Source organism: Chenopodium album, chromosome 18, assembly GCF_948465745.1.
Source record: "Chenopodium album chromosome 18, dcCheAlbu1.1, whole genome shotgun sequence".
NCBI classification, from domain to species: Eukaryota; Viridiplantae; Streptophyta; class Magnoliopsida; order Caryophyllales; family Amaranthaceae; genus Chenopodium; species Chenopodium album.
The window spans coordinates 34,201,125-34,224,494 of record NC_137851.1 but is presented as its reverse complement, the minus strand read 5'-3'; the positions used below and the strand labels follow the sequence as shown (position 1 = coordinate 34,224,494).

General features: G+C 33.8%; 1 protein-coding gene and 1 long non-coding RNA gene across 5 annotated transcripts; one reads left to right on the top strand and one right to left on the bottom strand.

The window, feature by feature from the left end:
• Nucleotides 1–1,132: 1,132 nt before the first annotated feature.
• On the top strand, nt 1,133–10,124 carry LOC145590799 (adenine phosphoribosyltransferase 1-like). Its single transcript, XM_081647196.1, has 6 exons — nt 1,133–1,337; nt 1,951–2,061; nt 2,857–2,949; nt 8,531–8,680; nt 8,922–8,980; nt 9,947–10,124. The coding sequence occupies exons 1-6, from the start codon at nt 1,250–1,252 to the stop codon at nt 9,998–10,000; spliced, it is 555 nt and encodes a 184-aa protein (XP_081503322.1). The 5' UTR covers nt 1,133–1,249; the 3' UTR covers nt 10,001–10,124.
• A 2,382-nt stretch (nt 10,125–12,506) lies between these two features.
• Nucleotides 12,507–16,832, bottom strand: LOC145590798 (uncharacterized). 4 transcript variants are annotated; one of them, XR_014102163.1, is made up of 7 exons: nt 16,294–16,832; nt 15,174–16,188; nt 14,406–14,648; nt 14,053–14,293; nt 13,013–13,122; nt 12,778–12,917; nt 12,507–12,720 (listed from the first exon to the last, which is right to left on the bottom strand). It is a non-coding gene; the product is annotated as an uncharacterized LOC145590798 (long non-coding RNA). The 4 variants fall into 4 exon arrangements; XR_014102161.1 differs by having other exon boundaries at nt 14,406–16,188; nt 16,294–16,478; nt 16,632–16,832; XR_014102162.1 differs by having other exon boundaries at nt 14,406–16,188; nt 16,294–16,473; nt 16,632–16,832.
• Nucleotides 16,833–23,370: the final 6,538 nt, after the last annotated feature.

The window sequence follows — 23,370 nt, the reverse complement described above, 5'->3', positions numbered from 1 at the left end:
TTCTAAATATTCTAGAAGATTAAAATCAATCCTAATAACTTTAGGAATAATAATTAATAGGCCCTCCTCTAAATCATTGGGCCGCATATAAAATTCATTTCGAACCCAATTTAATTTAATCCATAACTTCCTCATTATTCATCGGAATTGGGCTTATAATATATCGTTGGAAAGCTCTTTACGAGCCCAATCCAACTACACTATTATTGGACCCTCATCATGACCAAACTAAATTGGACTGGCTATTTTTATAAATAGAGTATAAAAAGAAATATTTTCAAAAACAGAAATAATGATATTTTAATAAAAACGACCACATCACTAGACTTTTCACACTTTTACTTCGTTCGATAATCAAATGAGGTGAAAGGTGTTCATCACTGGGTTTGGTTTTGGGGAGACACATTTGGATGTCTACAACTGTTATTGATTTACTAAGTACTTTTATTTACCTTAAATTAAATATATTTTTTTTAAAAAAAAAGCCTGAGGTCACTTGGTATTGGACGAGGTGACCTATATATACCGGGTAGCGGTCCCTCATTCCCCAATACAAAGAAGAAGAAGAAGAAAAAAAAAATATTTTATAAAAATGTGTGGCGGTTCTAAGGCTAGCTATTAGCTTACAATTTAAATAAATTTTTAGAGCAACTCCAACGGCAAGCAAATTTGACAATTAGCTTGGCATGCCACATAAGCTTTTAAGCTAATTGTCATTGTAGCTATTATGAACTCCAATGGCTAGTTATTAGCTTACAATTTAAATAAATTTCACCTCCTTAATTAATTTTTTATATTTCATTTTATTGATTGTATTTTTATTTTTATTTTTTTTTTAGTAAGTTTTTCTCCAAAGACAAAGCTAATTTGCTTAGCCAAGCTAATTGCATTTTCTAACACTAATAGTCAAGCTAATAGTTAGAGATTATTTAATATTGCAAGCAAGTACCTAAATACAACTATTGGAGTTGCTCTTATACCCCCACAACGTCACCAATAACTCCACATTTCCACGAGTAATAGCCGACAAAAGTCCTTCAAAAATACCAAATGTGTCCTCTGAGAATACCTTCTTCGCCAGCCCATTATATTTGACAAACACATTCCTTGAATCATCGAGGGCAATCTGTCACTGAAATATTAACCATTGAGCAATAATATTCGCACACCCAAGTCGACCTCACTGCACTCCCTCTCTCTCTCCTCTTCTCTCCCCCGTCGTTGTTCTCCCTCTGTTAGTCCGATCAAAATGGCTTTGGATTCAGAACCTCCTAAAGATGACAGAATCTCAAGAATTCAGTTTTCTATTCGTGTCATCCCTAACTTCCCTAAACCTGGTTCGATTTTATTAACCTTATTTGTGTTACTGCTATTTCTAAATTTGTTAAACAGTTACTTTTAACTAAGTAATGATACTGCTTTGATATTGTTGTTGTTTAAACGTGTGCTTAATTTAATTGATGATTTGGATGTGCTATTTAGTTTAATTTTGTGGGTTTGAGTTCTTTATTGATACTGATTTAAATTTTGTATGTGGGTATTTTAACTAAGTAATGATACTGTTTTTTTTTCTAAATTTGATAAACAGTTACTTTTAACTAAGTAATAATACTGCTTTGATATTGTTGTTATTTAAAATGTGTGCTTAATTTAATTGATGATTTGGATGTGCTATTTAATTTTATTTTGTGGGTTTGTGTTCTTTATTGATACTGATTTAAGTTTTGTATGTGGGTATTTTAACTAACTAATGATACTGTTTTTTTTTCTAAATTTGATAAACAGTTACTTTTAATTAAGTAATGATACTGCTTTGATATTGTTGTTGTTGTTTAAAATGTGTGCTTAATTTAATTGATGATTTGGATGTGCTATTTATTTTTATTTTATGGGTTTGTGTTCTTTGTTGATATTGATTTAAATTTTGCATGTGGGTATTTTTGAAAACAGGGGTAATGTTTCAGGATATTACTACCATGCTGTTGGATCCAAAGGCATTCAAGGACACAATTGATTTGTTTGTTGAAAGATACAAGGGAAAAGATATTTCTGTTGTTGCAGGTAACATATTTCTCGTTTGATAGTTGTAAATATGATGTTTTTTTGCTCTATACTTTGTTGTTGGTGGGATTGTTCTATAGTCTAGTACTCATATTGTGACGATCTAAGAGCAATTAGGAAAAATGAAGAAATGAAGAATTTGTGTAACACAGATATTAATTGATGACTTTTCGTTTAATGTAAAAGTATAAAATGTGCTAGCATTATTTTTTTAAACAAATTTTGTTCACTTCACTTTATTTCTATTTTTTGATTTTTGATAAATACTCTTTTTATTACTATATCCGTTTTTGTATAATTGACACAATTAAACTTGACATACTTAATCAATGCACTAGTTTGATATTAGATGTATATGATTAAATGTTATTAATTTTTTTTTAAAATGTTGATACTATGAAGCTTTGTATTAATACTTATTTAACAATATATATCATATTAAAATTTGTTTTATATCTAAAAAGCAAGGGTCAAAGTTAGTATATGAATAGTGAAAAAATTCAAACGTGTCAATTATTTAGGAACGGAGGTAGTATCATATCCCCTCAACCAAAGAAAATGGAGGAAGTGATTTGTTTTCTTGGTTATTCAATATCAATTGCCTGTATTTTGTGATTTGAGTTGATAATGTTATAATACGTTCTTGACTCATTGATGAAGCTTGCATAGGTGGTTGAGATTTGTTCTATGTTATGTTATGCATATATTATTTATGCCTATTGATGGTTTTTCTTTTGGAAACTGTTTGACAATCTACATATTGATGATCATGTGATGTCGCGTGCTATATTGTAGGGGTTGAGGCAAGAGGCTTCATTTTCGGTCCACCCATTGCATTGGCCATTGGTGCTAAATTTGTTCCAATGAGAAAGCCTGGGAAATTACCTGGTTTGTTACGGCAACTTTATCTATACATTTGTCATAAATAATTGATTGTTTAAGGCCCTGTTTTGTTCACCTTCCATTTATTTCAGGGTTAATAAGTTCAGAAAAGATAAGTTCGGGAAAAATAAGTTCACATAAATTGTGATAAGGGTTAATCAGGGCTACCAAATTTAATTTATAACTAAAATAAGTTCTAATAAGGGCTAATAAGTTCAGATAAGATCATGTGAATAGAACGCACCCTAAGTGGTATCCTTGTGGCTAGCTTTGATTAACAACCAACAAGTGAATAGAACGCACCCTAAGTGGTATCCTTGTTTGTTCTTTCTAATCACACATTTCGACAGGATTATGGATACTTTATTATGGCTGCTTGTTGCATTTAATTGGACTCCCAACTAGGCTATGCTCTGTTATGTATGCCTACTTATATATTAAAACTGGAAGAATAAAATGTGGCCTAATTTATGGGAAGGGTGTGTAAATAGTAGGCTGTTGAAGTTTAGCTCTAGAATGTAGGCTGTAGTTTCTCATAAATTTCTCTTATTAACGGCAAGTTTATTGTTTTTTTTTTATCTATCGATTTGACTGTTATGTTATGAGTCTTATCATTTGTTTGTTGTGGTATTACTTAAGCTGCATATAAACTTTTTTCTTTTCCTTTTTAAAATCTAAGTACTATCCTTATTCTGTTTGAAATTTACTCCCACAATTACTTTTTGACTTTTTAAGTTTTTGCTAAATGTATATTTGGCCATTTGCTGAATTTACATTTTTTACCAATATTACATAATAGTCAAAATTTTAAAAAATTTGTTCTTTTTTTAAGCATTCATTGAGACTATGTGATAAACTTGCTTCACCAACACTATCACATAATACGAAAATAACTCAGGAAATTGTGGAGAGGCTGATTCTTGGCATAATTAAAGACACCAGTTGATAGTTTGAGGTTACCACTTTCCAAACGAATATTGCTCTTTCCCTCAACCCTTTTCCCTCTTATATATTAAATTTTGTCTCTCTCACAACCACCCAAAGGATTTTGATTTGTGCCCACTAAGTGTTGTGGCTGCTGTCCATGTGGCATTCCACTGAAGTGTTGTGGCTGCTGTCCATGTGGCATTCCAGTGAAGTGTTGTGGCTGCTGTCCATGTTTCTGGCATATTAGTGGGTGCTGCTCTCCCATAGTAGTCTCGTACCTTTTTCTTCTACTTGACAAGTGGCCTCTCTCTTACGAATCAAACAAGTCCAAACATGACTTTTTTCTTTTTATATATATGAGTAATAATATAGGAGATTTTCTCAAATTGTGCATACTTATAAGATTACAAACAAGAACATAAAAAAGAAATGGATGGAATAATGTTCAGTATTGGATTACTATTTTGCTAGTGAAGCCTAACACATTTATTTATTCTTATAAATGTTGCCAGTTTATCACATATGTTTTGCTTGAATTATGGTTGGTATAAAATGTAGTATTCCTAAATATAGTGGTGTTAAAATGCTACAATCATCACCTGGGGCCACATGAGATAAAATTTGCTTAACACTATGTTTGGATAACAATAGCGAAGGGAAAACGAGAGGAGGGAAAGTTTGACATTTCATTTTCCTTCCAAATAGCTCCAACTGTGGAGAAATTTGGTTTGTTAAATGGGGAAGGAAAATGGATCCCTTTCCTTTCCTTTCTCTAACCCCTTGACTTATCCAAATTAGGGAAAATTTATCCCTCCTTTCCTTCCTCCTTTTCCCTACAAATATTTCTATTCAAACATACTATAAAATTCAATAAATTGGCTTATGCAAATCACAGCCTTTTTTTTTTTTTTTTTTTCTCCATATAATTCTCTTATTATAAGTCCTTACGTCTTTTCAAAAAAAAAAAAAAAAATATCTAAAAGTGGGAAATGAGGAATATCAGAAAGGTTAAGGGTAAGTTAGTGCATTAAAAAGCTCTACTAGGCATTAAGGCACTTGCTGAAAGAGGTTCAACGCTTTTTTAAGCTAAATGAATCAAATACAAAAAGTCACACATATTTATTTTTCACACCAAAGGTTATTTTATTTTATATATGTCTGCCTACCATTTTTGCTTCACAACAATGAGGTCGACCAAGGCGTGCTCAGGTGTAACAAGACCGCTATGGCCTTAGTGTATCTTGACCTTTTTATACACAGCTAAGGAAAGGGGAGGGTAAGGGAAGGAAGAGGAAGGAAAGAGGAGACTTAGGAGAGATTGAGTGAACTTGTACGCTTTCTTCGAGTCATTCCAAGAATTTGGTTCATTAGAGGGGATTTAAAAATGACACCTTGCAATTCCTTTCCTTTCCTTTCTTTCATGTCATATTTAAACAAAGGAAAATGAAATCATAACTTCTTTTTCCTTCCCTTTCAATTTGCTCTACCATATTGCAAGGAATCAGGTTAGAAACAGAGAATGCATCACTTGCACCAGAAAAAGAAACAAGGGTAATTTGTGAGTTTCTCTTATATAGTAGTTGAATTCTACTAGGCACCTCCTTTTTACAGTATTCTAATCACTGCATTTAGTGAGATGATCGTCGCTCCCAAGGTGAAATCCCCCTTCAAGGTAATTGTTTCTTCCACTTTGTAATAAGTGATGGTTTGGTGTACATCATCCTTGGTTTTTCCATCCATTGATGCTCATTTTCCAAAGGAAGAGGTAAGAAATCCTCAACCACTACTTAGCACAACCTCTGAGGCAATCTCCTTCTCCTTGCATTGCATCTCTAGTTCATAGGAACACTCCAAAAGACTTGGATGGTGTTAGAATTTCTCCACCGCAATGGTGGAAATGAGTTTTGCCTAGATCTATCATCACCACAACTTCATAGTCCAACCCTTAACCTACCATTTTATTGGTTTTTGAAGTTAAGCTTAATGAATGGATTTAGGGATGTATGCAATGTTGCACAGATTCGCCAAATGGCTGTCATCTCCCGTACCGGATACATTTTGGGGACGGGTACGGTATGGGTACGGCTAGGAAACGTCCCCAAGGCATCCCCTTCGAAAGTGGTACGACAAGCTAATTTAGGGACGGCTAGCCTCTAGTTTGGATACGTATCGGGGACGGCTTGGACCATTTTATGACGTTTCCTTAGAATCCCAGGCCTTTCTTTTAAAAATACCTCAATTTAGTGAATTACAAACCTGATTTTCAATTTTCCCCAATTTTCTAAAAACCCTAATAATTATGAACAACGATTCCTTTGGAGGTGCGACCTAATTTAGTTGTCTGCGGCGGCCGGAGAGGCGGAGACCACCTAAGACAACCCGGACACCGGCGAGGCTTCGACCTGTAACTGTTTCACTTTCTTCTCCCTATGTTTTGCTTCTAGACTTCTAGTTCTCGTTTTTTCTCTTTCCTCAAACCTGCTGTTACTTTTCTTTTTTCTTTATTTATTTATTTATTTATTTTAATTTTTATTTGAAGTCAGTGAGTGTAGTGTGTAGATGGCACTCTAGTAGGTAGAAGTCACTTTCCGCTTTTTTATTTTATTTTATTTTTTCTTTTTAAATAGTACTATATTTTTAATTTTTTTTTACATTTTATGGATTTATATTTTTTTATTGTCGTATCCATGCCGTACCCGTTTTTAGAAAATTTGATTTTGCCATATCCCGTCCCCATATCCGTACCCATTTTTGTCCCCGTATCTGTTTCCGTGCAACATAGGATATATGTGGTTGTTGGTCATCCGTTTGTATCTCCTCCCCACTCCTTGTGTTTCTTCCTTATCTTAGGCCATGTTCTTTTGAGCTTCTGGGCGAGGGGCGAGCACAGCAGAACAGATTGAGTGTAAAGGAGAGTAAATTCAATAAAGTAGAGTAGTGCAAAGCAGCTCTAAAGAGTAGCGCCTTACTCTTGTGCTACTAACACACTCAACTCCTTCCTTTTGCATGGGCCCCACTGTCCACTAATCATTACACCTGAAAAATAGACCTCTCTCTCGTTTCATTTGAAATTTCATATCACTCAACCTCCTATTTATTTCTCGCTGAGGGCTTGGAATGAAAAGAGCTACTAGTGGGTGTGGTGGGAATGTAAAGGCTGTTTGGGCTTACTGTGTATAAGTATGTGTTTAGTTTAGGTCCCCCTTTTATAATGAACTTCTTATGCCAGACTTGGGTCTGTATAAGTCCAAATTTAACTTGTCCTCTACCTTAATGGACAACTCTATAACCTGATCCGAGGATTTTGCGTTATGTTAACTGAGCTCCGCTTTTACTCTTCTTTACCACTCAACGGAGCCATTCGCTTTATAAACTGCCTACAATATTCATGCACCGTACCATTGTTCATGCAGAGAGCCGGCTGAGCTTTGGCCGAGATTGTCAGAACAACAGAGCTTCAACTCCTAGAAAATTAAAGATCGTAGGCTATTCTCTCATGGGAACCAAAAGCAACGCTTCTCCCTCAAGCACCACCAGCTCATCACTGCTACTTCAAGTTATCTTCCCCACTCAACCTGTAAAATCGGATTGATCATTCACCTCAAAGGATCCACCCATCTTGGTTTGACCCTTTAATTGTCGGAGATACAACTTTTCATGCCTTCAACATCCCCTACAGCCTCCACATGACCCTCCCATCCATTGGGAAGCACCTGGGTCGTTGATATGTTCGCCTTCACTTTTTTTTGGGTTGTATACTCTGGCTACACCCCCGATTCCCACCAATCTATTACCCATTGTGTTGCCACCCACATTAAGTCCAACCTCTGCCAAAAGTGAGGTTATTAAGTTTGTTAATGCTGGGAGCCATCACCTCCGATCGAGTAATCTGAGTCGATCTGAGCAGTGAAACAGCCGACTGCATCTTGATTTAAACTTTGACTTATCGTATCTTAATGATGTCATCAATGCTTCTTGTTTCTCGCACATCTGATCTGAGCAGTTTACAATGATGTCATCTGTGTCGTCGCAGCTAGTTCATCACTTTGCTTCTTTGTGGCTTGTTCCAATCTCACAGCAATTTGGTCCTCTATTGTTTGCTGCATCGAAGCTATGGGGCCTTGCATACCTGCTGTGATATGTTCTGTAATTGTGGTGTAAATTGAAGCTAGCTGTTCCTTCACCCCTTCCGTTCTAAGGCGCAACTTAAGGAACACTCCCTTGGGGCGCACAAAGATGTTATTCAGAATTTTTTTTTATTGAATGAGGCGCACCAAGGTGTACAGTGGCGCTGGGAGCTCTGAAATGCCTTGGTGCGCCTTGAGCCTTTTTATACATTGGGCAAAGTATATTGCATTTGCTATATGTATGTATGTGGTATGTCAACCAGCTATTAAGCCTAACTGCTAAGACACTACACTATATCATGTGTGACTTAAAAGCCTTTTGACCTGGCAAAGTCAATTTCTTAGTAATTATATATGATAGACTGCATACTTTTCTACTGGTTTTATATGAAATGCTGTTATTGATTAATTCTTGTTTTTTGTTCTAAGCTACAAGTTTTGCAACCTCTATTGTATATAGTGTAAACTTATAAATTATAATGCTATTTGTTGTAACTTGTACCAGTTATACTAATATTGATGTTATATAACAGGGGATGTTATTTCAGAAGAGTATTCATTGGAGTATGGAACAGACAAAATAGAGATGCATGTTGGTGCAGTAGAAGCAGGAGAGCGTGCCATAATTATTGACGATCTCATAGCCACTGGAGGCACCTTATCTGCTGCGCTTAAGCTGCTTGGTAAAGCTTTTGTTTAAAACTTTGCTGGACACTGTTAGCTTTCACAAGTGCTTCATTCTAGTTGTTGCTGAAAACTTACTGGAGTTCATTGTAAACTACATATCTAAAGATTTATATTAAGCTTTTTTTTTTTTTGGTTTATTTTATTTTATTTTATTATTTTTTTTTTATATAAACTTTTTACTTGAAATTTAATGATTTTTTGAGCCTCCGGTCTAATTTATGTGTGGTTTAATTGCAGAGCGTGTAGGAGTACAGGTTGTTGAGTGTGCCTGTCTTATAGAGCTGCCAGAGCTTAAGGTATTTCACTGCTGTCAACAACTGTTGACATTTTTGCAAATTTATTTTCTCAAGCTATTTATATTAGCCATGCATGTTTAGTTTTGAGTGTGAGAACATGGTGTATTTTGTGCTCAATGTGTGTGATCATCTTTCTTTCATAACTTGAATTGATTATGCTCCAAATATTGATCTATGCCAAATCTCTCCGTAATGCTCCCAACTTTTTCTTTGTTTTTCATAAAATACAAACATTCAACATTTCAACCCTTGTGGCCTTGTCCCATTCCTCTTCCCTTCAGTCTTTCAATGTGTTTCTATCATTCTACGTATTCTTTTTGGTCACCTTTCCTTTCCTTCTCCAAGCAAATGAATATGTTGAATTAATCTTATTTTTTACAAAAATCAAGATGCACAGATGCACATTTCCAAGAAAATTACACTGATTACTTTCGTCACATGTATGGTACATGGACTCTTCATTTTACCTTAAACACCATTGTAGGATCCTTGACACTAGGACATGAGTAGGACGCTTTTCATTGTGGGCAAAAATCATAGAAATTTTTAACAAAATAGCTGAGTGAGACACTTGGACACATCCATGTCAGACAATGGTATCCGGGTCCAACTAACATACACGTCTTGGATTGTACACACACAACATGGCTGTTTAATATTTTGTTTTAAATTGGATTGTACATTGATCTAGCTTATTTTGCCCCCGTTCTAATGCTGGGCATGAATATGTAATTTTTATTTCTTCATTAAATGCATTTCTCAAATACAATCTTTAACAAGAGCAAGATGTTCAATATAGTATCTAGTTCGAGTATCTGTTTTAAAAAAAAAAAAAAAAAAGTTACTCGTGCTTCTTGTTAAGCTTATCAACTATTGGTTGTATTGTCTACTAGTCAAAGGTTTAGATTTCTACTAGATTAACTTTGGCCTGGCATTTTCCATAAGAAGCTATTTGCCTTTGTGCAGGGTCGAGAACGGTTAGGCGACAATCCTCTATTCGTCCTTATCAAATCAGCTTGATTTAAGCCCTCTTTCTTTAACCAAGTTTTCAGCATCGCATGCTTTCCACATCTTTTTCATTATCTTTCCTATTTGCTGTGAAAGGTTAATTAGTTAAAAATATTCTATTTTCACTTTTAACTCTTTTTGGTTTGTGTTCCATTGTTGATTGATAAAACTCGGCATGTCGTATGCCTGTATTATGCAGAAGATTACCACATTTCCTTTATGGTTGGGAATAAAACACCTTGACTGTATTGTAATTCTAGAATCCAGTGAATTCCATATCAAGCATTAAATTTCTTTTGCTTTCACAAGAAAAGTCTTATATTTTTAGTTTCTACTCCCTCCGTCTCTTTATTAGAGTCCCTTTCTAACATTTATTACTCACTAGTCGTTGGTGCCCCCCGACGGCAAGATAAGTAAAATTCGTGGTTGTGTTCGGTTGTTGTGATATTCGTGGTTGTGTTCGGGTTTTGTAATAGCAAAGATACATGAATTTATAAGTGTCTATGGGGAAATATGTATGAAAAACAATTGTTATAAGTGAAGTTATTTAGAATTTGCTATAATTTAAAGATTCTTTAAAAAAAAATATTACTCTCTCCGTCCCTTAATACAATTCCTCTTTTGAGCATTTATTCCTCACATAATAAAGAGAAAGAGACATTCTATTAAGGGACGAAGGAGTATTGGTTTAGATATTATTTTAGAATGCAATATAGTCTCTTATTGATGAGTACCTAAATAATTTTCGAATAGCTTCGTTTTAGCATAATTGTTATAATAAGGAGTAGTTATAAGGAAATGCAATAATAAAGGATAAAGTTATGAAACATGGATTAAATGTAAAATATACTCCGTACAAAAGTATTGTATATTTGTTTGTTAGATTTTTAAAGTTGAAAATTTTTAAGTGGTTTGAAATTTTAGTGTTTCTTGGTCACTTTGTTTCTCTATCCTTTTAACCTTCATTTATGTCTTATAATTGAGTATTTTAGAAAGTTTTTAAAAAGTATTTTATCCTTCCTTCCTTTTTTTTAAATTTCCTCAAATTCTCATTGTCTCTTTCCCGATCCCTATGTCACTCTTCTCCTTCCTCCTTTTAGATGACCTTTCATTCTCTTAGCCACCCTCTCTTCCTCTTGACCCTTCTCTCTCTCGCTTACTCTATCCCCCGACATGCTCTTTACTCTTAACTTATGGCCTTGCTTTTCTCTGTTCCTCATTCAGCCCACCTTCCCTCTCTTTCATAGCACTTTTCTCTCTCAGTCTTGCCTTTGCTCCCTTTCCTTGCACTTTTGTCTCTCAGCCCACCTTCTCTCTATCTCTCTCCGATTTCTTTTCCTCTCTCTCTCTCTCATAGCCTTTTTCTTTCTTAGCCCCCTCTTTCTCTCTCGGCCCCTCTATTCTCCCCCCCCCCTTCTTTTTTTTTCTCTCCTTCACCTCCTATTTCTTACTCACTATATCTCGTTCTCTCATCTCTCTAGTCTCTCTCACTCCGTTTCCTTATCCCCCTTTCTACCTCCTACTTCTATCTCTCTAAAGTTATCTATAATTATGGTTGTACAAATATTAAAAAGATCAACGCTCGCTCTCTCTCTCTATTTCTCTTTCTCTCTCAATGGTCATGCAAACCCCAAAAAAAATATTTGCGTATGGAGCGCGCGCGTTGCACACCCCCCAACTTTGTCCACGTAACTTTGTAGATGTGTTTTTGCACACTGGCTTGGTAAGATTTTTTACTTTGTATGATTATTTATTGTATTATGTGAATTGAATTCAGTTAAAGTGCAAGAAGCCAAGAGCTAATCGGTGAAATGTGATTGAGCATTATTTTTTTTTTTTAAAAAAAAAAAGAAAAACTAAGCAAGTTTTATCATGTTCTTACTCTAAACCGTTTCTCCATCTTTCCTTTATTTTCCAAAACCCTCTATTTCTCATTCTTAGGGCCTGTTCACATTTACTGAACTAAACTGAACTGATTGGAGTTGAACTAAACTGAACTGAATTGAGCTGAAATGAATATTTTATGAGAGAGGGAAATTAGGAGCTGAACTGAACTGAACTAAAATTAAGTAAATGTGAACAAGCCCTTAGTCTCTATCTCCTTCTTCTCCATTCTCCTTTTTTATGACTTCAAAACTTATAGGTTTCCCTCTAGTGTATGAATATTTATGCAAACTAAAGAAAGTAACTTCTTATGAATCTAGCATTAATCTATCTATCTACCTTAAGGTTGATTTTTTGTTTAAAATGTAGTATTAACTAATCAATTTGAATTTCTACATAAAGTATCTCAATACCTTGTAAATCTTAAAACTTAGTTGATTTTAAATCAAGTAGGTATACAAAGATATAATTTCTCTACTAACTACTACAATCAACTTGAATTTCTACACAAACTATCTCATCATACCTTATAAATTTGTGTTTATTTTTTATTTTTTTCTTTTGTATTAAATGTATTATTAATCAACTTGATATTAACCTCTTTTCTTAAAATAAAAAAAGACACCAACTTGATACCTAGCCTCAAGAACAAAGATATAATTTCTCTACTAAAATCACAATACACATATTGAAGTTGAAAACAAGTACACATTATGCTCATATATTCACTTATATGCTCTTGCATTACTTCATCATTTATGTATCTAATTCTACCCATTTCTACCGTTTAAAACTATAAATTAAATACTACTCGTACTACAAATGAAATTAAATCCCATAACCTCAACCTATAACACTATAATACTACTCATACTACAAATGAAATTAAATCCCATAACCTCAACCTATAACACTATCACCATCTCACACATGCTTCATCTGGTTGTATCCTTGTCTTCTTGGCGCCTTTAAGCACGTGCTCCACTCCTACAAGTAACATCTTAGCCCTAATATTTCAGTCTTGCTCACTTCATCCCAAAATTATCTGCATAAAACAGTAGAATAAAAAAATAGAGCTAATCACATATGATAACACGATAAACAATTACTTTGTATTTTATGTGAAGTTCATATATATACCTGAAGTTCATACAAAAGAAACCTACAAGTAGTTTCCTCTTCTGAAAGAGGAGCGAGCATTCTGAATGTCACCCACATTAAGAGATATTTGTAACCACCAAATTATTAACCTGCAGATATATCAATTACATAGATAAGCAAACAAAAAAGAACAAATGTATTAACTTGCGGACATATATTTAAGATATCTAAATGATGATGAAGGCATATGCAAAAGCTGATACTTTAAATTCAAGATACTTAATTCTATTATTCTCGCTGCCTTTAACAGCTTATACACTTAATTTGCGATAGATCTATGGGGAAAAGCATGGCCTAGACTTATATCCACAAGGCACGATATAAATATATAATGCGAAAAAAAAAGAAAAAAAAAACACTAAGCTGCATACACGTCTGATCAGAAATCAAATACAAGAAATCTCACAATAAGCATTCCATAGAAAATTGTGGGTCTTCCCATGAGAGCCTGTGCGAGCAGCCATCAACCAAAAATGCTTAATATATACAAGCAATAACCAAGTTCATTGTCTATCATGTTGACGAAAAGATTAATGTGCTGCCAATTTCTCTAATCTAAATATACATGTACTGTATAAGGCAAAGCATCATAAGAAGATGAGAGGTTTTACCAAAGCAGTATATCTTAAGAAATAAACCCAAAAACAATTCATAGAACCAACTATTCATTCAGCACCATTATTCTGGAATGCCAATGATGCCTTCATCCCAAGCCTACTCAAGAACAAGGCATACATGATGTGCAGAAGAAACACGAAGAAGCAACAATTTAGCAAGAGCTTCCAGAAAAAGAGAGTGTAATCTTGATGGCTACATTATACAAAATAAACTAATAAAGAATTGATTTTTTTTCTCTATTTATAGTAACAAAGCCTGAATGTTAAATTCAGAAATTTGTAAGTCAATAAAATCTTTCTTTAAAGATTAATAAGGATAGTTATAAAATACAGTTAAATTCATACAAGCACAACAAAGAAAAAAAACCCTGCAAAAATCCATAAAAGCAAGAAGTCACTCACAGCTTATTATGAGGTTCGGAGCTCCAAAAGCATTTGAGCAGAGTGATTGAGAACTTCTCTAAGATTGTCTTCCTTTCGATCTTCTCCTCTTTTCCCCCTGGAACTCAACAAACCAGAGCGAGCGAGTGAGAACTACAGCAACTTTAGAGTTACTACAACTTAGTTGTTGTATCAGGGCTAGCTGACAGATTCAAGGGGTACATTATTGCTCACAGATTATCAAGATTTTATACATGAAGACCTGTATAAAAACACACAAAACAAGTATGAATAGCATAAACATTGATGTAGATAGTTGCAACTGAAGTATAAGTGAGCGATCTAAATAATCAAAGAAATAGGAAGAGACGTACGCTTAAACTCATCAAGACCTCCGACCAGATTTTGAATTTAGGTAATGCCCACCTGCGAACGCAATCATATCATAGTAGGGTGTCCTTTTTTTTTATTTTTTTTTATCTATGCCTAGGCAGAAAAGTCTGCCTCCTTTTCAAATACTTTAAGAACATGGAACCCGTCTTCTTCACAAGATTACAAGTAAGAGGAATCTTCGGAACATTAAGTCATCTATTTCCTTACGTGCACTTCAAAAACTTCTGTCGGTTTTGTAGCACACATTATGTGTTATAGGAGTAGATAAAGTCATAAATGACAAATGACATAAACAATATTCAATTTCGGGTCATGACTACGTTGTTTGGTGATCGTGATGAGTTGTATTTTCCTAAAGTAATGACTACTCTCTAAGCTTTAATGAGTATTGGGCCATTGGCAGGCTTTTAATAAATACAATCAAGAAAATAAAGTAAACAAGCAGAGATGTAAAATAACTGAAGTGCTCAAGAACATAAAGTCTAGAAGAGTAGTATATTGTAATAATCTCAAACAGAATATCTTGATATACTTTTAGAATCCATCGCCTCACAAACTCATGGAGATTCATAGAAATGCAAGGTCTAACAATGATCTAACTTTGCACATCTTTTGAATAAAAACTAATTATTACTTCAGATACAAAGGATCACGATCCTGCTCACCATCATTAAATTTAAGCAGGAAACGGCACACATACTTGCCATACAACAATAGGAGATAAGAGTGAATATATTTGAAAGACTAACCTCTTTACTCTAACAAGGATGTCCAGGCTGCTTTCTCGGTAGTTAAGTTGATATGGAATCAAGGAGGGCCACGCAGTTGAATTTTCTTTTTTGTTATAGAAGCATAAGACTAACTTCAAGCACTGCATTATTTCGCACCAACCTGCAATTGCTGCTAATATTACAGTAGAAAAGATAAAGGATTCTCAAGTTATCAGTTGTATGGTGTAAATTACTCTCACGTATATATTAATAAATTATAAGGAGACTATCATATCAAACATAACTTCTTTGTTGACTCCTTAATACTTCCCAAACTCACTTGATAAGTTATTACATTCATATAAGTAGAACACAACCCTTATCTAGACATACCACATGTACAAACCTTTACATATATATTTTCTCACCTCATTTAATAAAAACAACAAAAGGCTCATGTAATACGAAATAAGAATTAATTAAGAGTGATGAATAAACTTGGGGAGATTAGTGTTCGTTCATCAAATCTATTTTATAAACATTTAATCCCTTCAATACATTTAAACTAATTAACTTTAGTCACTCACACATTTCAAAATTTAACATACACATTAATCCCTCATCACTTTGGCAAATTATCAATTAGGCATCATCTAAATAGTCATTAATCAAAATTGTCCACATTTTAACTTTATAACTAATGTGTGAATAAAGGAAGAAGGGAAGACAAAATAAATAAGAGAAGCCCAGGCATTCATTTTAGCACCCCAACCAACTCAACACAACAACACCACATAGGCATCAAATGAGCAATAACAGCCCGTTGCGATAGAACCAGGGCAGCAGACCGTAGTAAATTCCAGAAGGCATAACTCCTAGCACACAACTCCAAATCGAGAAATTCTTGAGCCTAGATTGAATAACTTTTCGAGATCTAAAACATTGATGAAGGGACTATGAGCTAAAAACAACTTCAGGTCGATGATTTTTGGACGAACAGAACATCAGTAACAGGGCAGCACCAGAATCCACCAAACCTGGGTTCATCTTCCTCCTTGAAAAAATTAAATTTTTAACATCTAAAACACCCATATAATGTAAAATAGTGAAATTAATAATCAAATAAAGTCAATATCTTGAAAACTTATAAGACTAATACCTTAATTTTGGTGGGGTTGAATCAAAGATCCAAAGTAATCTCCTCTTTCTGGAAAAATACTGAAGAACATAAGGAGACCTGAATAGCAACAACCCATGCTCCGAACATCAATCCATGGGATCGAAGCTGCGGCAGAGCTTCTTCCTTGCTTTGTTTCTTCTAGAACATTCCTTTGAACATCTTTGCTTTAGGAAACCATTTGAAATCAAATTCAATAAAAAAAAACTACATGAAAAGCCCAGAAATAAATAAAACAACCTTCATATAAAAGGTAAAATCTAATCGAGGAGATGAACATCAAAGTATCGAACCAATTAGAACAAGAAAGATAAATGAACCTTAGCAACCGCGTCGCCAAAACTGATGAAATTGAAACGCTGAGAAGAAGCGAATCCCATCGCCATGGTTTTTCAAGGATGATCGGTGATTTTGAGCTCATCGCCATCATTGTTGAAGGGGGACAAATTTTCTCTCTCTAGGTTTCTCCTTCCTTATTTTCCATCAAGATATCTGAGCTTTTTTTTTTGAGATGAGGAGGAGGAAAGAGAAGGAAGTCTGTGAGGAAGAAGGTGCAGAAGTCGGTGAGAGAGTAAGGGGCAAGTAAAGGGGCAAAATTGACAATGCATTAATTTTAGGGGCAAGGCTGTAATAGCACCACAAAGTACTATTCACCAGCTACAGTAAATTATTTTGCATGTTTTATAATGGTTATAGATATAATAAAGAGAAAGGGGAATCTAATAAAGAGACGAAGGGAGTAATTATTAGTTTTTCATATTATCTTTCTTCTGTGAGTCCATTGATAAGTCCATTTTGCTTGTTATCTTATCAAACCAATGTGCTTGTGAATTTTTTTGGAAAGTATACGAGAAAGTTATAGCATACAGAACGATTTCCAGCTGTTAGTCCTGTCATTACAAACTGAGGATTAGACAGCTAAAGCTAAAAAGGATTTTTCAGGAGACTTTGTATTGCTGTACATGGTTATACAGGTTTTGGTGAAGTCTGATAACAAGTTGTGTCTTCATAGTACACACAAATCGAAAACGTTTTCCGAGCATGTAAAATGAAGTGATTTTTTGGTATGTGAAATACATCGATTTGTGTGTCAAGTTAACTATGGGTTAAATATGTTAACTAAGGGTTAATTGATTAATTAAAAGGTAATTAAAGGTTAATAAAAAAACATAGAAATAATAATAATAATAAAATATAAAAGTTTACTTGTTGCCAACGAAATTAGTGTCCACCGTGTCATTATTGGCATGCATTGCATCACAAACAATTGGTAGTGTATTAGAGACTGTGCACCCAAGTTACACTTCATGGTTGAAAAGCCAATTTTATCTTCTATAAATGTTGTCAAATTAACATAATATAATTATCTCATTTCTTATACTACCTCCGTTACATATTAGTTGCAACTTTTGCCATAAAGGGGTGCTATACATTAGTTGCAACTTTCAATTTTTTTCCTTATTTAGTAAGTTTTTTTAAATGAAATTACAAAAATATGCTTACTAAATATTTCATAAACACAATTAGTTATCTAAATCAGATTTCATTTAACTTCTAATCTAACTTAATTAACATAATATTGTCATCCAATTAAATCAATAATCAATTTAAAAAATCATTCACATCCATCATCATCTCCTACAAAATTATCAGACCACTACTTTAGCATTGCTATCGCTACCTCAAACCACCACCTTGAACGCTGCAGCTGATCGCCACCTCCAACGCCGCCTCCTCCCCCGGCGTTCTTTTCTCTCTTCTTCTTCTTCTCTTCTTCTTCTTCTTCGTTTTTAAAAAAATAAAATTGATTAGATTTGATGCTTGGGATGGTATTGGAGTGCCTAGAGGTGGTTTGGACATCACCTTCTTAATGTCGCCGCCGCATCTAACCACAATCGTTAACGTCGTTGCTGCTCGAGGTCGTCGGTGCTTGAAATCTGTTACTGCTCGAGGTCGTCGGTGCTCAAGATCTGTCGCTACTCGAGGTTATTTCGATGCTCGAGGTCGCTGCTCAAGATCTGATTTCAATGGTGCTTTAGGTTGTTTTGATATGATTTAAAAAATCAAGTTGATAGGGGTGGTTTCGGTGTTGTTTGGGTTGAGAGAGGGTGATTTAAGGGTTTTTTTGGGCTGTAGGGGATGGTTTTAGGGTTATTCGGGATGCTTGTGGGTGGTCAGCCTGAGAAGAGGGTGGTTTCGGGCTATGACATGGTTGTTTCAGGCTGAGAGGTGGTTGTTTTAAGGTTGTTCGGGTGTGTGTGGGTGGTTTCCAGGTGGTTCAGACTGTGAGATGGGTGGTTTTTGGGTGGCTGGTGTTGGGCAATGGTTGTTGGGTGGCTGTTGTTAGTGGTGTAGGTCAATTTATTAATTACCTTCATTTTCTCTCTCCTACCCTTAATTTGCGATACTTTAATTCATTAATTAACCATTATGAAATTTTGTCTTAAAAACCGTGTCGAACTCAAAGTTGCAACTAACCTGAAACGGAGGTAGTATATATTTGGACCTTTATGTAAATATAATTTCCATTATATATAGTGAACTCTATTTAAATATAGTGATCATTTATTTATTTACCGATATATACAAATGTTGGCTTTTGTAAATAATTTATTTTTAGGGAAATTCTATTCGGTAACATCGAACCTTTAATTTTTCTTTTTGGTAAATTGCAAAAAAAAAAAAAAAAAAAAAAAAAAAAAAGAACTTATTATTGAATTTGATAATCATGAATTTTAATAATAAGTCAACCATAACAATAATGATATATTTTAATTAAATATTTAAATGTAGTTACGTTGGTTTTTTTTTTCTCATTAATTTTATAATATAATTATTATAGAAATAAAATTTTCATTAAAAAATTCACTTCTTTCTCCTCACCAGCTAGTTATCCCTCCCCCACCTTTGTCACACCTCTCCCCTTCCCGCATCCCCCCATCCTCGAACAACCCGAGCTATATCTCTTGTATCAGGTTTATTTGGATGTCCTACGGGAGAGTTATGTCACTAAGTATGTATCCTCGCTGTCTGTACTTGAAACAAACTGAAGCTCCAGTTTTTCGGAGTTCCGCATTCGACGGTCAAGTTACTATGTGTTCAGAGAGTAAAATGCGGAAAGTAAAAGTATCTTCTTGGATTTCGAGATCAGGTGTTTTCTTTGTTATAAGAGATTTGATTGGAATGGAATAAATTAACGTGCCCTCAAATTGGGGTAAATCTCCATATTTATAAGGTCATCGATAATTATGTCCTTACCTAGGTAACTCTGACCTAGGTTTGGTGGGCTGCACCATTTTGTGGCTTTCTTGGGAAATGGGTTTTGAAAGCCCTCATGTCCATTTGGGTTTTCGTATGCCATGTGTCAAATCCAGATAGGTCTATTTGGACTCTTTCTACGATGACATGTGTCACACACTGATTGGCCCACGTGGTTGGGGTAAAAATTTCTAAATCTCCTCTATTAAAATATAGTGAACAAATATCGTTATCAATAATTACATATAATGACCCATTATTTAGTGTTTACCTTAAAAGTAACCAATTTAGCATATACTCATAATATTCTTTTCATATCTATATCCTATATAGAATTCAAACCTACATCATTTTGACTATGTAGTTAACTAGCTAAGTTTTTTGTGGAATATTTCAATAACTATGTCAATTAAAACGTGGTTTTAATTTTGGGAGAAAGGTTACTAGTTAAATTTTGTTAGAGAGAGAGTGACTTTCTTATTTTCAACAATTTTTGCATAAACCCCATTTATAACAATATTAGTGTACATCGAACGAATTTAGGATAACTTTTAGTCAATTTGGGTTAACTTTTAACTCTGTTTGGGAAACTTAATATGATTTTAATAGTATTTATAAACAATGGTGGAATTTTATAAATGATACACCCTTCGTCCTCTATTGATAGTCCCTCGTGGGCATTTTCACGGGAATTATAAACACAAATAAGAATAGTAAAATTCCATTGAAAAAGTAAATTGACATTGGGTATGCAACAAAGTAGAGAGAGAAAGTAATAAAAGTACATGGGAAAACAAAATTTACATGGGAAATTTAAATTTGCACAAATATTGTTGCAAATTGGAGGGAATTTTGGTAAAAAAATTAATATTAATGATTGTTGGAAAAAACAAATGGGGTGAACATTTTGGGACTAAAATTTGTCCACAAGGGAACTATTATTTGGGGACGGAGGGAGTATTAATTATTTTCACTCATTTGAATTTTACTAGGTAACTTTATCCATTCCCTCTAGGTTTCTCCTTGGGATGGTGTTTTCCTAGTTTTTGCTAGGGTTTTTCGATCTTTTGGGTTTTATTTCAATCTTCTCCCTTCTCTCTTTTTTCTTCTTCATCCTTTTCTCCTTGATCTCGCTCATGAATATTGGTAGGGGATACCATTAGTTCCTTTATTAGTGGTAATCCTCAAAATCCCCTTTTTAATCGTTTATAATAATAGATTTCATCCTTACGACAGTCTTGATCGGTATAGATGATTTCTCTCTTGCCATCAGAAAATCTAATTTGTTGGTGGTAGTTTGTGTGGCGTTGAATCGGTTATCTGATCAACGACTACAATTAATTGAATCAGTTTCTATTCAATTCAAAATCAATTACTTTGATATATATTTGGATATTAAATTTTTTATCTTAAGAGATCTATTTAAATCTATCTAACGTGGCGCGACACTTGACGAAACACTTGACGAAAAGTTGAAACGCCAAGTGTCGCTGCCTCATGACCTGGCTAAAAGTTTAGCTTTATATATTTATCATATGATTGCTGATCACTTCAGTTGTTCTAATCTTCTAATCTTATTTTTTAGTCATATTTTTAGTATTGTAGATACACGGAACATAGCCCACCTTTTTGCAACCACAAGACGGCACACTGTTGCTTCAATTACTCTGTATTTATTTGTTGTGCTAGCTCTGTTTTTATTTATGTTGAAGTCAGATTTATCAATATGACCATGTTAATGATTTAATATTTTTCTTAATTGAAATCTTCACTTATTTGATTTTATTATTCCACTGTTTACATTTTAATTAATTTTTTTTTCCTCCTTGAAACTCCTTAATACCCTTGCAATTATTCTTTTACTATCATAACTCTCGTGCAGGGGTGGTTCTGAGCTGTGTAGGGTGGTCGATCGTACAACATCCTAAGTGAAACTACTATAGAAGGGCCCCAATATTTGAAATTTATTATCCAAAGTAAAGAGAAAACTTGATAATCATTAATCTATTGTTCAATTTTATCATAAAATTTATAATTTAGTAAAATATTTTTCCTTAAAAAAATGATTTAGGGTCCAATTTAATAAAATTGCACCGAGCCATTTTCTCATGCCACAAACATTCACTCTTTTTGTTCATTTTTATTACTATCTCCGTTACAGATTATGTACACTTTTGAATTTGTAATATCTCACATACAAATAATACCCAAGTAGTTAGGGGTGTCAAAAGCCGACATGACACGAAAACCCGACACGAACCTGACACGAAATAAGCAGGTTTGGTTCAAAAATTCTCAACCTATTTAAATAATTGGATCGACACGAACCCGACACAAAACGGGTTAGGTTTGGGTTGAAATTTTCAACCCGAAACCGACATGCATAACCCGATTATTAATAATGGGTTGAATGTCAACTTGTTAACCTAAATTTGACATGCTTGACTTGTCTATTAAATTAGTCAACATAATTGAATTTTTTAAATGTCAATCTTACTAACCCTCCTAACTACATAATTTAATAGTATATATATACATTTGTAAAACTTTTACTGGGGAAATTTTTGGTTTGGGTGGACAAATTTTACTACTATTTCACTTTAAAGTCTTCTATAATTAATAGCATACGTGGGTAAAAGATTACTCAGATAACCGGTTAGGTTTGGGTCAAGGGTTTTCAACCCGTACTTTTTTAATACGGGTCAGGTTTGGGTTGAGGGTTTATTAACCCGTTTAATATTGACATGAACACGAACCCAACACGATATAACACGCTTGACAGTACTTACATTTGACTTTTATTGTCATTTTTTTTAATTAAGTTTTACCCTTAAATCTAAATATTATAGACATCAAAGCCCCACTTCATCCCTATGGTAAACAAAAGTTGTTTATCAAATGACAAAATTATAAATATATCAACAATTTTTCCTAGTCTGCATGGCTTATTTGTAAATAAATCAACAATTGTGGGACTCAGTTTTAATAAATAGTAAAAAAAAAAAAACCTTCTTGATTTATTTATAGTTTTACCATTTGATTAATCTTTTTTTTGTAAAAAGATTAATCAAATGGTAAAACTGTAAATAAATCAACTTTGTTTAATAAGGAGACAAATTAATATTTTTACAGGTTAGTTTTGCTTTGAAATATAATTTTAAAATAATACTTCTTATGTTTCAAAATAATTTACATGTTGGAATTATTAGTAATGTATTAAAAATAAAAGGGTTTTTCTAAGCTATGCCCCTAAACTTCTTCAATTTCTAAGTTGTACCCATGTTTTTACAAATGTCTAAGCTGTGCCCTCAACCTCACTTTTTTTAATTAGCAATAACCTTTGACGTCAACATTAATTAACGGACATTAGGGTTCGTTAATTGTCGTTGCTATTTACATATTAAAAATATTAAAAAAAATAAAAATAAAAATAAAAACATAAAAAATTTTAAAAAACCAAATTCTTAATTCTTAATTATTTTATTTTCTGATTTTTTAAATTATTTTTAAAGCGTTAGACCAATTAGAACGTGACACATGCAGTGTCAAATTAATAACGCCACTTAACTCCGTTAATGGATATGGTTGTCAAAGGATATTGTTGATAAAATATTGTGAGGTGGAGGGCACAGCTTATAACTTTGAAAAAGCATGGGTACACCTTAGAAATTCAATATGTTGGGGGGCATAGCTTAGAAAAACCCAAAATAAAATTTTTATAATATCAACTGTATATTGTGCATTTCATTACACTTGTCTAAAGTTTGACTTTGTCAATATTTTTGGGACAGAAAGTAAATT